Source organism: Hypanus sabinus, chromosome 3, assembly GCF_030144855.1.
Source record: "Hypanus sabinus isolate sHypSab1 chromosome 3, sHypSab1.hap1, whole genome shotgun sequence".
Taxonomy (NCBI): Eukaryota; Metazoa; Chordata; class Chondrichthyes; order Myliobatiformes; family Dasyatidae; genus Hypanus; species Hypanus sabinus.
Window position 1 is genome coordinate 131,743,983 of NC_082708.1, and position 13,654 is coordinate 131,757,636.

The 13,654-nt window shown below is 40.4% G+C and overlaps 1 protein-coding gene across 1 annotated transcript in view; it reads left to right on the plus strand.

Moving 5' to 3' along the window:
• Nucleotides 1-10,475: 10,475 nt before the first annotated feature.
• Nucleotides 10,476-13,654, plus strand: part of rnf150a (ring finger protein 150a) — a 104,467-nt gene continuing 101,288 nt past the window's right edge. Inside the window, exon 1 of the mRNA XM_059965154.1 lies at nucleotides 10,476-11,779. Coding sequence (XP_059821137.1) covers nucleotides 11,323-11,779 — 457 coding nt within the window. The 5' untranslated portion in view covers nucleotides 10,476-11,322. The remainder of the gene's footprint in view (nucleotides 11,780-13,654) is intronic.

A 13,654-nucleotide genomic window follows, 5' to 3' on the forward strand; every position in this document is an offset into this window, starting at 1 on the left:
ATATATTGAGGCTGATAGTGGGAAAGAATTTCATAATTCAAATACATTTTTGAAACATCTCTCAATATTAAAGACACTTAGATGATAAAGCCAAGCTTCCACATTAAGTGTTCCTAAGGGGTCACGTTCAGGGCATGTTTAATATGTGAAAAGATAGTAATAGAACAGTAATTTACAAGCAACAAATCATGCAATCAGGGGTGGAACTCAAGATAAAACATTACATTCCATCAGAAATAATAAAATAGTAATGTGCCAAACAAAAGAAAAGCTATGCTAATGTCACAGAAATATTGTAAATAGGATTACATAATATATAAGATGATTATTGGATTAAAGTGTTACATAGTAATTAAAAATAACTACGTCTTATAATTATATTAGCAATAGTACAAAGTGCAATGAAAACAAAAACATCGAGCAACTTGTAACCTTGACTAACTGTAAGAAGATAAGAAATAAAGAATAACAGAGGAGAATTATGAGAATTACCTGTAGCAGTAAACTGGTGATCATCTTTGTATATTGCATTCATTTGTAAGTAGCTGGTGTTGCAATATTAAGAACAAAGAGACAGATAATGCTGGAAATTCTTAGCAGGGTACATAACAGCAATGGAGAGAAAAAGAATTAAAGTTTTAGATTGATAACTTTCATTGGCTACCCATCTAATATGATGGATAGTATGTTCCAATCAAATCTGGGACCACTTCAACCTCTCCCTGCCTCATTCAGAGGTTCCCACCTGCTTCAAAAGGGCAGCAATCATATTGGCACCCGAGAAGAGCAGGTGAGCTGCCTCAATTACTATCAACTAGTAGCACTCACCTCTGTCGTAATGAAGTGCTTTGAGAAATTGGTTACTGCTAGAATTAACTCTGCCTGAACAAGGAGCTGGACCTGTTGCAATCCAGCTGGGTGTTCAGTATCATCATCCCCTCAGCATTAGTCACCAACTTTCTAAACCTGGTCCTCTGTACCTCTTCCTCCAACTTCCTTCTCAGGAGACTCCAGTCAGTGAGGATTTGTAATAACATCTCCTCCTCATTGACAATCAACTCAAGGATATGTGTTCAGCCAATTGCTCTGCTCTCCCTCTAGCCTCAAACAAAGCTTAATTCATCAGACACTCAATACTCACCTAACAACAGGCTGTCAACGAAAACTCAGATATCACATTACGATGCACTATATCTCACAAACAAATAGAGACACCCCCACATCACTTCACTTGCAAAAGGTGCAATTTCACACAAATATCTCCATCCTCGTTACAGGAAATTGTTATATAATGAAGATCAGCAGGGGTAACGATCAATATTCAGATTGTATACATATCCTAACCTCGAAGAAAACATGAACACTTCATTGAGACTTTGACTAGCAATAGGGTTATGACCATTGAACATCATAGCCCTAACTACTGGTGATCTTAGGCTCCCTGTCACTATTTTGTAAGCATGCACTTCTTGCTTTTCCTCTCTTTGTGATTTTACTCATGTTCCTTTTGGATCTGCAATTTGGCCAAACAGTGGAAGAATAGAAAAGTGCAGTGATGATGAAGACACAACTAATGTTTGTCACAACTAATACAATGTGCAATCACCGCACTGGCACCAAAACTAATTTAGAGAAAAGCCTAAAGACAAGGTGCATATTAGGTGAGATATTTAGACATCATCATAATTTTAGCAACCAAATCATGCCAACTAATCTAGCACAATTCTATGAATTCTAATTCTAATTAAGTTCAATACTACCTAGTGCAGATTAAATCCATGCCTGCATCTCTCAAAGGGGCAAGGGGGTGGATGAGAAGGGCAGAGTGAGCCCATTGCCCACTTCTAGGAATCATTTTAATTTGGGAGGTAAGAACAGTGAATAGACATATTGATTTTCAGATATAGGAGGAGGTGATTTGGTAGATAAGGTGATGAGCAGAAAGATTCTCTACTCACATGGGACCTGGAATTTTTCCAGGATCATTGCCAAACAGCAGTGGAAGCAAGTATAACTGGAAGGCAATGTTAGTATTCAACCCCAAATGACATGGTCACTGTGTCACCAGAAGTTTCATGGTTTCACATTCATGTTCAAGGTCAAGGAAGACATCTTTGAATTGTATTTCCCAATAAATACATCAGGCTTTTTCACATACTATCAACCCAATAATAGTCACTTGTCTCACTTAGCCAATCTACATTTCTTTGTAGCCTCTTGATGTCACCGTTGTTTCCCACATATCTTTGTGCATGTATCCATGCATTCTATTTATACATCACCTATTGAAGTTCACAACAATGAAAATTACATGAGTTATGATTTCAAGAACATCAGATGAGGCAGTTAAAAACTGGTTAAAATGTATCCTTATCATTTTCTGAAGCCACTTTACATAGAGACCACATATATGGGCCAGCAAGGATTGACAACTTTAGCAACTGATATATTTCCGGCTTTAATGTCAAAGGGCAAATTATATGTGTAGTCTTTCAACCTTGTAAGCGGTCTGATGAATCTTTAAATAGAAATTAAATTAATAAAACCTATGCGAGGAAATTGCTGTTGCATCTATACGTAAATGTGTAATTCTAAAGTGAAAGTAAAGATGAAGATTATTATTTTTAATTATGCCACTTCTGAATCCTTCTGATTCTTACACATATTATTCTACTTTCCATTTATGATCCAATTATTGAGGAACTGGATTACTCTTTGACAAAAAATATAGTAGCAGTATTGCCAAATCAAGAACTCTCTGTACTTTGGAGTAACCGATAATCTTGATCATTAGAACACTGTCAGTTAGTTAAAGTGCTCTAATGACATGTTCAGTACCTACCTAATGAATTCTCAGAACATTAAGACGAGCTTGAACTACTCTTAGAAGGTTTGTTACCTATTAAGAGCATTAGAAATAGGAGCAGGAGTGGGCCATCTGATTCATCGAGTCTGCTCCACAATTCAATATGGTCATGGCTGATCAGGCAGTGAACTCAGCTCCACCTATCCACCTGCCTTTTCCCCGTAACCCTTAATTCCTCTGCTATGCAAAAATCTATCTAACTGCTTCTTAAATATATTTAATGAGGTAGCCTCTATTGCTTCCCTTGGTAGAGAATACCACAGATTCACAACTCTCTGGAAAAAAATGCAGTTTCTCTCCATCTCTATCCTAAATCTATTACCCAAAATCTTGAGGCTATGACCCAGTGTCCATCATCAAAAAGATCCTTACCTTCCAGGCCATGCTCTTTCTTGATGCTGCCATCAGGTAGAAGGTATAGGTGCCTCAGGATTCACACCACCAGGTTCAAGAACAGTAATTACACGTCAACCATCAGGCTCTTGAACAAAAGGAGGTAACTACACTCACTGTATTTCTGGTGTTCCCACAACTGGTGGTCTCACTTTAAGGACTCTTTATCTTGGTATTTCATGCATGTTACTTATTGCTATTTATTTATTTTTGCATTTAAACAGTTTGTTGTCCATTGATCCTGTAAACAGTTACTGTTCTATAGATTTGCTAAGTATGCCCGCAGGGAAAAGAGTCTTAGGATTGTATGTGATGACATGCATGTACTCTGATAATAAGTTTTACTTTGGATGTGGGAAATAATCTATGGCATATTGAATCATGAGCAAATATTTTATAGATTCAGTCATATTAAATTAACAATCTCTTCTTACCTAAATGAATAACCTTCCATTTTCCAGCCATATTTGCAAACTTCTTGCCTGCTCACATTATCTACCTACATCCATTAACAGGTTATGTCCTCTTCATAACTTGCTGACCCATCTGTTTTTGTATCATTAGCAAATTTGCCTACAGTATATTCTGTCCCTTTATCCAAGTCATCAATAAATGGTTAATATCCCAGTACTGATCCTGTGGTATCCAATTAGTTACTGATTGCCAATCCAAACCAGCCCATTTATCTTCATTTAACTTCTGTTTTCACTTTGCTGTCTGTCATGGAATTACTTCTCAAGAAATCTTCTATTAGATTCATTAATCTGATGTTCATATCCCATGATCTCATTCCCCATCATCTCATAGCCTATGTTTGAATGATCTGAACACTCCTTATTGGCATCAGCATTTTTAAGGAGTTCAGTGTTAGAATTTTTGGCTTGCCATTTGTTTCTTATTATATGTCACATGAACTTCAACAAGATCCTGTCAGATGTATAGGTTAATATAGTATAGGTTTGGTCCCTACACAATAATTGTATAATCTTCTGTGTGTTAATTACCTCTAAACAAAGTTCATAGTAAATTTAATATCAAAGTATATACATGTCACCATACAGAATACTGAGATTCATTTTCTTTCAGGCATAATCAATAAATTCACAATAGAATAATAACCATACTAGAATCAATGAAAGACAGTATCAACTTGGGCAAACTGTGAAAATACAAAAGGAAAGAAATAGTAGTAATAATAATAATAAATAAATAAGGAATTAGTATTGAGAACATGAGATGAAGAGTCCTTGAAAGTAAATCCATGGGTTGTGAGAACATTTCAATAATGGGGCGTGAAGTTGAATGAAGTTATCCCCTTTGGTTCAAAAGCCTGATGGCAGAGGGGTAATAACTGTTCCTGAACGTGGTGCTGTGAGTCCTGAAGCTCCTGTACCTCTTCCTAACGGCGGCAGTGAGAAGAGAACATGTCCTGGGTAGTGGAGGTCCTGCTGATGGATGCTACCTTCCTGCAGCAATGTTACATATAGATGTGCTCAGTGTTGGGGAGGGCTTTTACCCGTAATGGACTGGACTGTGTCTGCTACTTTTGAAGGATTTTCAATGCAAGGGCCTTGGTGTTTCCATACCATGCTGTGATGCAACCAGTCAATATATTCTACACTGCACATCCATTGAAGTTTGTCAAAGTTTTAGATGTCATGCCGAATCTTCCCAACCTCCTAAGGAAGTAGAGACGCTGTTAAGCTTTCTTCCTAATTGCACTTATGTACGAGTCTTCTGAAATAATAATACTGAGGAATTTAAAGTTGCTGACCTTCTCCTCCTCTGGTCCTTTGATGAAGGCTCACTCATGAACCTCTGGTTTTCTTCCTGAAGTCAATTATCAGCTCCTTGGTCTTGTTGCCACTGAGTAAGATCCATGATTGTTGTTATAGTACCGATTAGCCAGATTTTCAATCTCCATCTTATATGCTGATTTGTCACCACCTTTGATTAAGCCTACGACAGTGGTGGTGTCAGAGAACTTGTATAAGGCATTGCTGATGTGCTTATCCAAACAGTCATAAGTGTAAACCAAGTAGAGCAGGGGGCTAAGCACAGAACCTTGAGTGCACCTGTGATAATGGAAACTGTGGAGACGATGTTGTTGCCAATCCAAACTGACTGGGGTCCGCAATCGAGGAAACACAGGATCTAATTGCACAAGGAGATACTGAGGCCAAGGTCTTAGAGCTTATAGATTGGTTTTGAGGGGATGATGGTATTAAATGCTGAGCTGTAGTCAATGAAAAGCATTCTGGTGTATGCATCTTTGTTGTCCAAATGTTACAAGTTTGAGTGAAGTCAATGCGATAGTATCTGCTGTGGACCTGTTGCTCTGGTAGGCAAAGTGGACTGGATCCAAATCGCTTCTCAGGTAGGCGTTGATATGTTTCATCAGCAACATCTCACAACACTTCATCACTGTGGATGTAAGTGCTTCTGGATGATAGACATTGAGACAGGTCACCACTTTCTTTTTAGGCACCGGTATAATTGAAGCCTGCTTGAAGCAGGTAGGTATCTCAGACTGCCAAAGTGAGAGGTTAAAAATCTCAGTGAACTCACCAGCCTGTTGACCACCACAGGTTTTTAGTACTTGGCCAGGTACCCTGTCTAGGCCAGATACTTTTAAAAAAAACTTAAGCACATTTCTTGAAAAAAAATAACCTCTTCACTATGATCCTTGTTTGTTATGGCTCAACCTAGAAGAAGTGTATCCCGGAGGGCAGTGACCACTTTGAATCATTGTGACAGGAGCACACGGAGACCATGCACAGAGAGCAAAGGGAGTACGGATGTGCTAAACAATCTAACCACTTGCCTTATCCAGTGTAATGTTTCTCACCTGCAGTGTCCAGGGTAGGATTAACCAGTCACCTCAGAACTGGAGTGGAAGCAAGTCATTTCTGATGATGCAGAACTGCATAAAGCAAATCTGGAGCTGTCATCATTACAGGATTTGCAATGCATTATTATATTTCTACTATTAATAGATAAGAAATGCATTCAAAGAAGACTAATACTTTCTCTACATGAATAAGTTGACATTAGGAAGAGTATCATGTTCAGACTCATATAGCCTGGAGAATAATATCACGATGAAAATTATAGCTGTTAAATATAGGTTACTGGTTTACCTTTCTTCACTATTGTTACGAATATGGAGCAACTCTGAAGGGCCGAAGGGTGCAAAGTCACCCCCTCCTTTTTGAGAATCGCAAGATCGCTAGTATTTCGGGTATGAGACCCAGGAGATGAGAGAGATACACAGCATGCCAGGAAATGAGAGAAACGCAGAATACACAACAAGGTGGAATGTCTCCTGACATAAGCGGAACGGAACCACTGATTACTGCTATTGTCTCTTGGAGAAGGAATTGTGTATTGAGTACTGTACTATTCATTGAAACCCCTCAGGGGATGACCAGAGTGGTCTGGTTGAGAGATTGCATCATCCCAACCTGATTGACATCTGAGACCCCGTGAGTGAGGATAAAAGACGGGTCTGGGGAACACCCCTCAGACACACCAGGAGAAATGTATGAGACCGGTGGGGGGCTTGTGTGTGTGTCCATCCTTACCTGGGTGGCAAGTCCTCCACGGAACGGTCTAGCTAAAGGACGGATACGGATCAAGATCTTACCAAGGAAAGTCGGCAAGTTACTCTTCTATTTCTCTCTCTCTCTCCAACAATTGCAACACAGCGACAAACGACGGCAGCCTGTATGAACTGAAATGAACTCTAGATTTCCATCGGACAATTCATTATCCCCTAGACAACGATAGAGCTTATGTAAAGGGGGTTTCTTTTTTTTCTTTGTTACCGTTGGGAAAGGGTTTCCTTTTGTTAACTAGCAGGAATGCTAATTTACTGATAACGAGAATGGTATTCCTTTGTAAACCAAATGGGGATTAATGTTCTTTCTTCTGAGTCTGTAAGCTTTTGTTGATGGGCTTTTGGGCAGATCGGCGCGAGGGGGTCGAGAGAGAGGACGTAATGCTCTAAGCTGGGCGAGGATCGGACCCCAAAGGGGGGTCCGAGGCCGGGAGATTCTTCGAGGAGGGGGGGGGGGGATGAAGCTAGATGTGCTTGGTTGACCACTCGGAGGGTCCTGAGCTGTTTGGAGAGTCGAGGAGTTCGGAGGGTCCTGAGCTGCGAGTCAAGGAGTTCGGAGGGGATCGAATGGTGGCCAGAAGACTTCAGTAATTGAGCTCCAACGGTTGTGCGCGAAGTGGTTTGGACTTTGATAAGTTTGGCGCCTTTTCTTTAATTTTCTCTACATATATACTGTATCGTTATTAATCACTTAGTTATAGTAACCTTTATAAATTGTACTCATTTAATCGCATATGGTGTACTGTCTGGTTTTGGGTGAGGCGGGGACATCACACAGCATCCACACCAGCTGATTACCCAGTTTGGCGGGGCCGAAGGCTGCTCCCCCTAGACAAGAACGAGCTGAGCGAGCCTGAGGCGACCCAGGGAGTTACACTTATTTCTTATTGATTATTATTATACCCACACTTTTAGGTTTAGTATTGATGACGTATATTATCTGTATATTTGCATTGATATTATTTTTGTGTATCTTTGTTATTAAAAATAGTATCACCAGACTCCAATGGACGCCTCTATCTTTGCTGGTAAGTAACCCAGTTACGGGGTTCGTAACACTATCAACACTCATGCCTTTCTAGAATCGGACTGCAGAGTCACCTTAAAATGCACAATTGATGAGCTGCATAGACAAGTGTCATTGTCGGAAGTGACAGACAACCAAGACCAGTTGTTCTACAAAGGAAAATTAATAGAGTTATAAGTGCTACAAATAATGTCTGATGGAGTATCAAGATTTGCATTTGGATTTGAATAATCAAAATGTCATATGAATGCTAGCTTCCATCTCAAGAGAGCTGGAATGACAAGGTTAAGAGATGATTTGATCCTACAGAACTTTGGAAAGTATAGAAACATGGAAAACCTACAGCACAATACAGACACTTTGGCCCACAAAGCTGTGCCGAATATGTACTTACTTTAGAAATTATGTTGGGTTACCCATAGCCCTCTATTTCTCTGAGCTCCATATACCTATCCAGGAGCCTCTTAAAGGACCTCACTATATCTGCCTCCAGCACCGTCGCCAGCAGCCCATTCCATACACTCACCACTCTGTGGACAGAACTTACCCCTGACATCTCCTCTGTACCTATTTCCAAACACCTTAAAACGATGTCCTCTTGTGTTAGCCATTTCAACCCTGGGAAAAAGCCTCTGACTATCTGCATGATCATTGCCTGTCACCATCTTATACACCTCTATCAGGTCGTCTCTCATTCTCCATTGCTCCAAGGAGAAAAGACCAAGTTCACTCAACCTATTCTGATAATGCATGCTTGCCAATCCTGGCAACATCCTTGTAAATCTCCTCTGCACCCTTTCTATAATTTCCACATCTTTCTCCTAGTGAGGTGACCAGAACTGAGCACAGTACTCCACGTGGGGTCTGACCAGGGTCCTATATAGCGGTAACATTACCTCTCAGCTCTTGAACTCAATCCCATGGTTGATGAAGGCCAATACACCGTATGCCTTCTTAACCACACAATCAAACTGTGCAGCAGCTTTGAGTGTCCTTCAGACTCGGACCCCAAGATCCCTCTGATCCTCCATACTGCCAAAAATCTTACCTTTAATACTATATTCTGCCACCATTTGACCTACCAAAATGAACCACTTTACACTTGTCTAGGTTGAACTCCATCTGCCACTTCTCAGCCCAGTTTTGCATCCTGTCAGTGTCCCACTGTAACCTCTAACAGCCCTCCACACTATCCACAACACCCCCAACCTTTGTGTCATCAGCAAATTTACTAACCCATCACTTCCTCATCCAGGTCATTTATAAAAATCATAGAGGTCCCAGAACAGATCCCTGAGGCACACCACTGGTCACCGACCTCCATGCAGAATATGACCTGTCTCTAGCCACTCTTTGCCTTCTGTGGGTAAGCCAGTTCTGGATCCACAAAGCAATGTCCCCTTAGATCCCATGCCTCCTTACTTTCTCAATAAGCCTTGCATGGGATGCCTTATCAAATGCCTTGCTGAAATCCATATACACTACATCTACTGCTCTACCTTCATCAATGTGTTTAGTCACATCCTCAAAAAATTCAATCAGGCTCGTAAGGCACAACCTGCCTTTGACAAAGCTTTGCTGACCATTCCTAATCATATTATGCCTCTCCAAATGTTCATAAATCCTGGCTCTCAGGAGCTTCTCCATCAACTTACCAACCACTGAAGTAAGATTCACTGGTCTATAATTTCCTGGGCTATCTCTAAACCCTTCCTTGAAGGAGGGAACAACATCTACAACCCGCCAATCCTCCAAAACCTCTCCCACCCCCATTGATGATGCAAAGATCATTACCAGAGGCTCAGCAGTCTCCTCCCTTGACTCCCACAGTAGCCTGGGGTACAGTCCCAGTGAATTATCCAACTTGATGCTTTCCAAAAGCTCCAGAACATCCTCTTTCTTAATGTCTATATGCTCAGGCTTTTCAGTATGTTGCAGATAGCAGGGTTTTATGTTATAAGGATAGTTGCATAAACATCAGTTGTATTTGCCTATGATTAGAAACTTTATGGAACGATTTAATCAAAATATTTGGAGCAAATATAGGATAAGATAGAAAGAAGGTATTTCCTCTGGTGGAGGTACAAGAACAAAAAGTAATTTGGCAAAGTATTAGGTAAATGAAATCAGGAAACACTTTGTCAACACGACGGGAGCCAGATATCTGTAATGTACTCGCTTCAAAAGGCTGTAAATCTTGTAGTAAGATTATGTTCAATGCATTTGTGCTAGGTGAAGATATCAAGGACATAGGTCAAACTGAGCAAATTGAATAGAATTGCTGCGCATCCTCGAACTAATTGGGTTAAGTGGCTTAAGTACTGATTGATCCACCGATGAAATCACGCGCAGCCGAGATTCCAAGCGGCCATATATCTGAGCGAAAGAGCAACATTGTGCAGTAGGCTGAAATGACTAGTGTTTGCACTCAAGGCTAGAAACGACATTTGCTAAAATTTTCGCGAAAATTAACAAATTCAACGAACTATCGAGAGAACTTGACATTAACTATATAGATATAAATTTTTCTCAAGCCGTTTAGTTTTAAGAATGTCTACATAGAATAATTCGTTTACGAACTAAACAAAAACTGTTGTCACTCCGAATGAACCGCAATCGACGGAAATGAAGTCTTAAGAGTTTTGTAACACCTCGAATAAGGGAGCATAAACAAAAAGGAACTGAGTTGTTCGTGCCGCATCCGTCCGCAACGGTGGTCGAGGAGCTGTATGATGATGTCATAATGGAACATCGGAACCCGAACTCCCCACCCCCTCCACGCGCCGGTTTTACGTGATTGCGTCAGCACTCTAACACCCATCCTGCGAAGATCATTTCTTTTGACGGGCCGGTCTCGGTCTCCAGGGAGACGGGAGAGGCACATGAAGCTGGGGCCTGCAAATGTAAAGCACCGGAGCGGCGGTTCTGGAGCTTTGCAGCTGGTGGCGCTTTTTATCCAATTTTCTGCGTGTGTACTCCCCGCTTGGCTGCCGAAGAACTCGCCGCCGTCTGCCTGAGGGGCGAAGGAGCGGCGGCTGTGTCCAGCGACGCTGTATCATCGGCATCATGATGGTCCTGCAATATCGAGCCGACTGCCAGCGACGGCAGCAGCTCCACTGAGAGGCAGGAGTCGGGGAAAGGTGCATCGGCTGATCTACCAATCCATTCAACGTACTGCATCTCCGTCTAAAGCGTTTATTTAAGGGACAAACAAACAATGCATTTTGTTTAAACAACGCTCGCCTTCCACTGCCTGGCGAGCAGCATCTTACAAGAACAAAAACAAAACGATCTGAAAGGGGGTTCCCTTCACTCAACTCGACTGCATTAAAGAGAAAGGTGAAGGAAGCCTAGGAGGAAGGTGCGCGAGAGACCAGCAAATAGCCTTTCATTATTGTAACTGAATCGTTATTAGTAATGCCCATGTCTCTGGTGCAAGCCTGCCGCAGTCTGGCTCTCTCAACATGGCTGCTTTCTTTCTGCTTCGTGCATTTATTGTGCCTGGACTTCACGGTGGCGGAAAAAGAGGAATGGTACACTGCTTTCGTCAACATCACGTACGTGGAACCGGCCACCTCGGAGTGGAAGTCGGAGAAGAGCGAGTGCGGCCGTTACGGGCAGCATTCGCTCAAGCAGGACGCCGGGGGATTGCTGGCACTGCCCGCTCACCACGACAGGCTGGCGTGTGACCCTCAGGCTAAGTTTCAGGTGCCCGCCGCCGCTGCCACCAAGGGTTGGATCGCAGTCATACCCAAAGGGAACTGTACTTACAAGGAGAAAATCTGGCATGCTGTCAGGCAGAATGCATCCGCTGTAGTCATTTACAACTTGGGTGCTAGCAACGTCAATGAGACTATCACGATGCCTCATGCAGGTGAGCTGGTTTGAAGGGAGATTGAGGATGCATACTGATTGACAGATTGGGAGAAGCTGGTAATTGTATTTATATGACTAGGAACCATCATATCCGCCACCTTCCCCCATCTTCCTAAAAACGTTGGCGTGGAAGTGGAATGCATTCCCTTAGTTTACTGAATAATTTGGTGTTCAGTTCTTACATAATATTTTCAACCTTGCATTCCTGTACAGTGTTGGTGCAGTAGAATAGAGTTAAAAGAAATGAGCTGATTTTTAACTCGGGTTCTTTTTATAATTGCGGCCTCGTCCTATAGCATTTGTTATATAACTTCTCCATACCTAGTATGGTTTGGGGAATCTTGCACTTGCAGTCAAGGGTCATCAGGGGTTCTACATTACCACGTTCTCTTAAAATCTGAATTCTTTTGTACAAACTTTAGGTCATCTTCATAAATATATGTCAAGAATTAATGTTCTGATTTGGTGCATTACAGACACTATATTAAAACGCTGCTTCTGAAGCTGTTATTAACCCTAATATGCTAATTGTTATTTAATCTGTTGAGTACTTAAGTAAAAATGTTTTCTTGAAAGTGAATGTTGCTAAATTGGCAATATTTGAGTTAATTTTGGATGCCCTGCCAAGCTGAAAGAAACTTAATTTATGTTCAACCTTATTAAATATATCTGAGATAGACTGATCATTTAAATTGAAGATGAAACACTATGGTGAATTGCATTGTCAAAAATTTAAATTAACAACTTTCAGAGACTCAAATCCTGTATTTTTTTTCAATGTCTAGAATCCTATTGTTGGCAATGTGTGGCATTCAGTTTCTTGAAAGTATCCAAAAGTCAAGTCAGTAAGATTTTGTTTAAAAAGTTTGCAAATGTTTTGAGTGATTAGGGAAAATTGAACTGTACATTTATGGAACACCATATGCTCTTTTCAGTATATTCCTAAGTTGATGGTTGCTTATTATATAAGACTAATGCATTTTATTTTTAATTGGTGACAAATGAGAATAATTTTTTATTCCCACACTTTTTTGTTAAAGAAATAACAAATTTTTTTTTAATGGATTTTTTATGTTCATTATTTCATTTGCTGCTGGTGTGTTCCTCAACCAGCACTGAAAATAAAGTTTCATTTTATAAGGAATCATGCAGATGGTGATTCTCCTCTTCCCCACCCCCACCCCATTCTGTCATGTGGTTTAAGTAATTTTATATAGCTTTTTGCTATAAGAACATTAGTTATTACTACAGGTCATTGAACTAATTGCAGGATGTGCAAAAATGAAAGTTTCAGTCCTAAGCAATTTTTTCTGCATTGTCATCTTTTTGAAAAGTAATGTTGTGTTATAGTACAATGATTCATTTCAGATCAAATCACTGAAAGCACTTTAATATTACAAGCTGGAGCTTTTAATATTTTTAGAGGAAAGCAACTGAATGTTTATGTTGAAACATTATGTGGTAATTGAAATGTGACTCCACTTATTTAAAAGAGCATTAAATTCTTGGAGGGGGTGTGGGAAGAGAAACTTTTTTCCGGAGATCTCTGGTAGCTAAATTTATTTTCGGCTTTTTGTCCTGTTTGGGATGAGTTTGAGTCACCCTTTGTAAGTAAAATCTTGTTCCTCTCGATTAAGTAACTGAGAGGTATTGTATTATGGTCGATGTTGAAGTACTCAGAATGATTAACTTGTAGTAATTTGCCAAATATTGGAATATGATAATGATATCTTGTAAAATACGGATAGATAATTGTCAGGTTTGTTTCGTAGTACACATCATAAGCATGTTCTTGGAACTTGTTTAGTTCTATCATGTAATAATTTCCAGCTGCTGAAATGATTGTAGGTGTGTTAATATAAACAGAAATTGA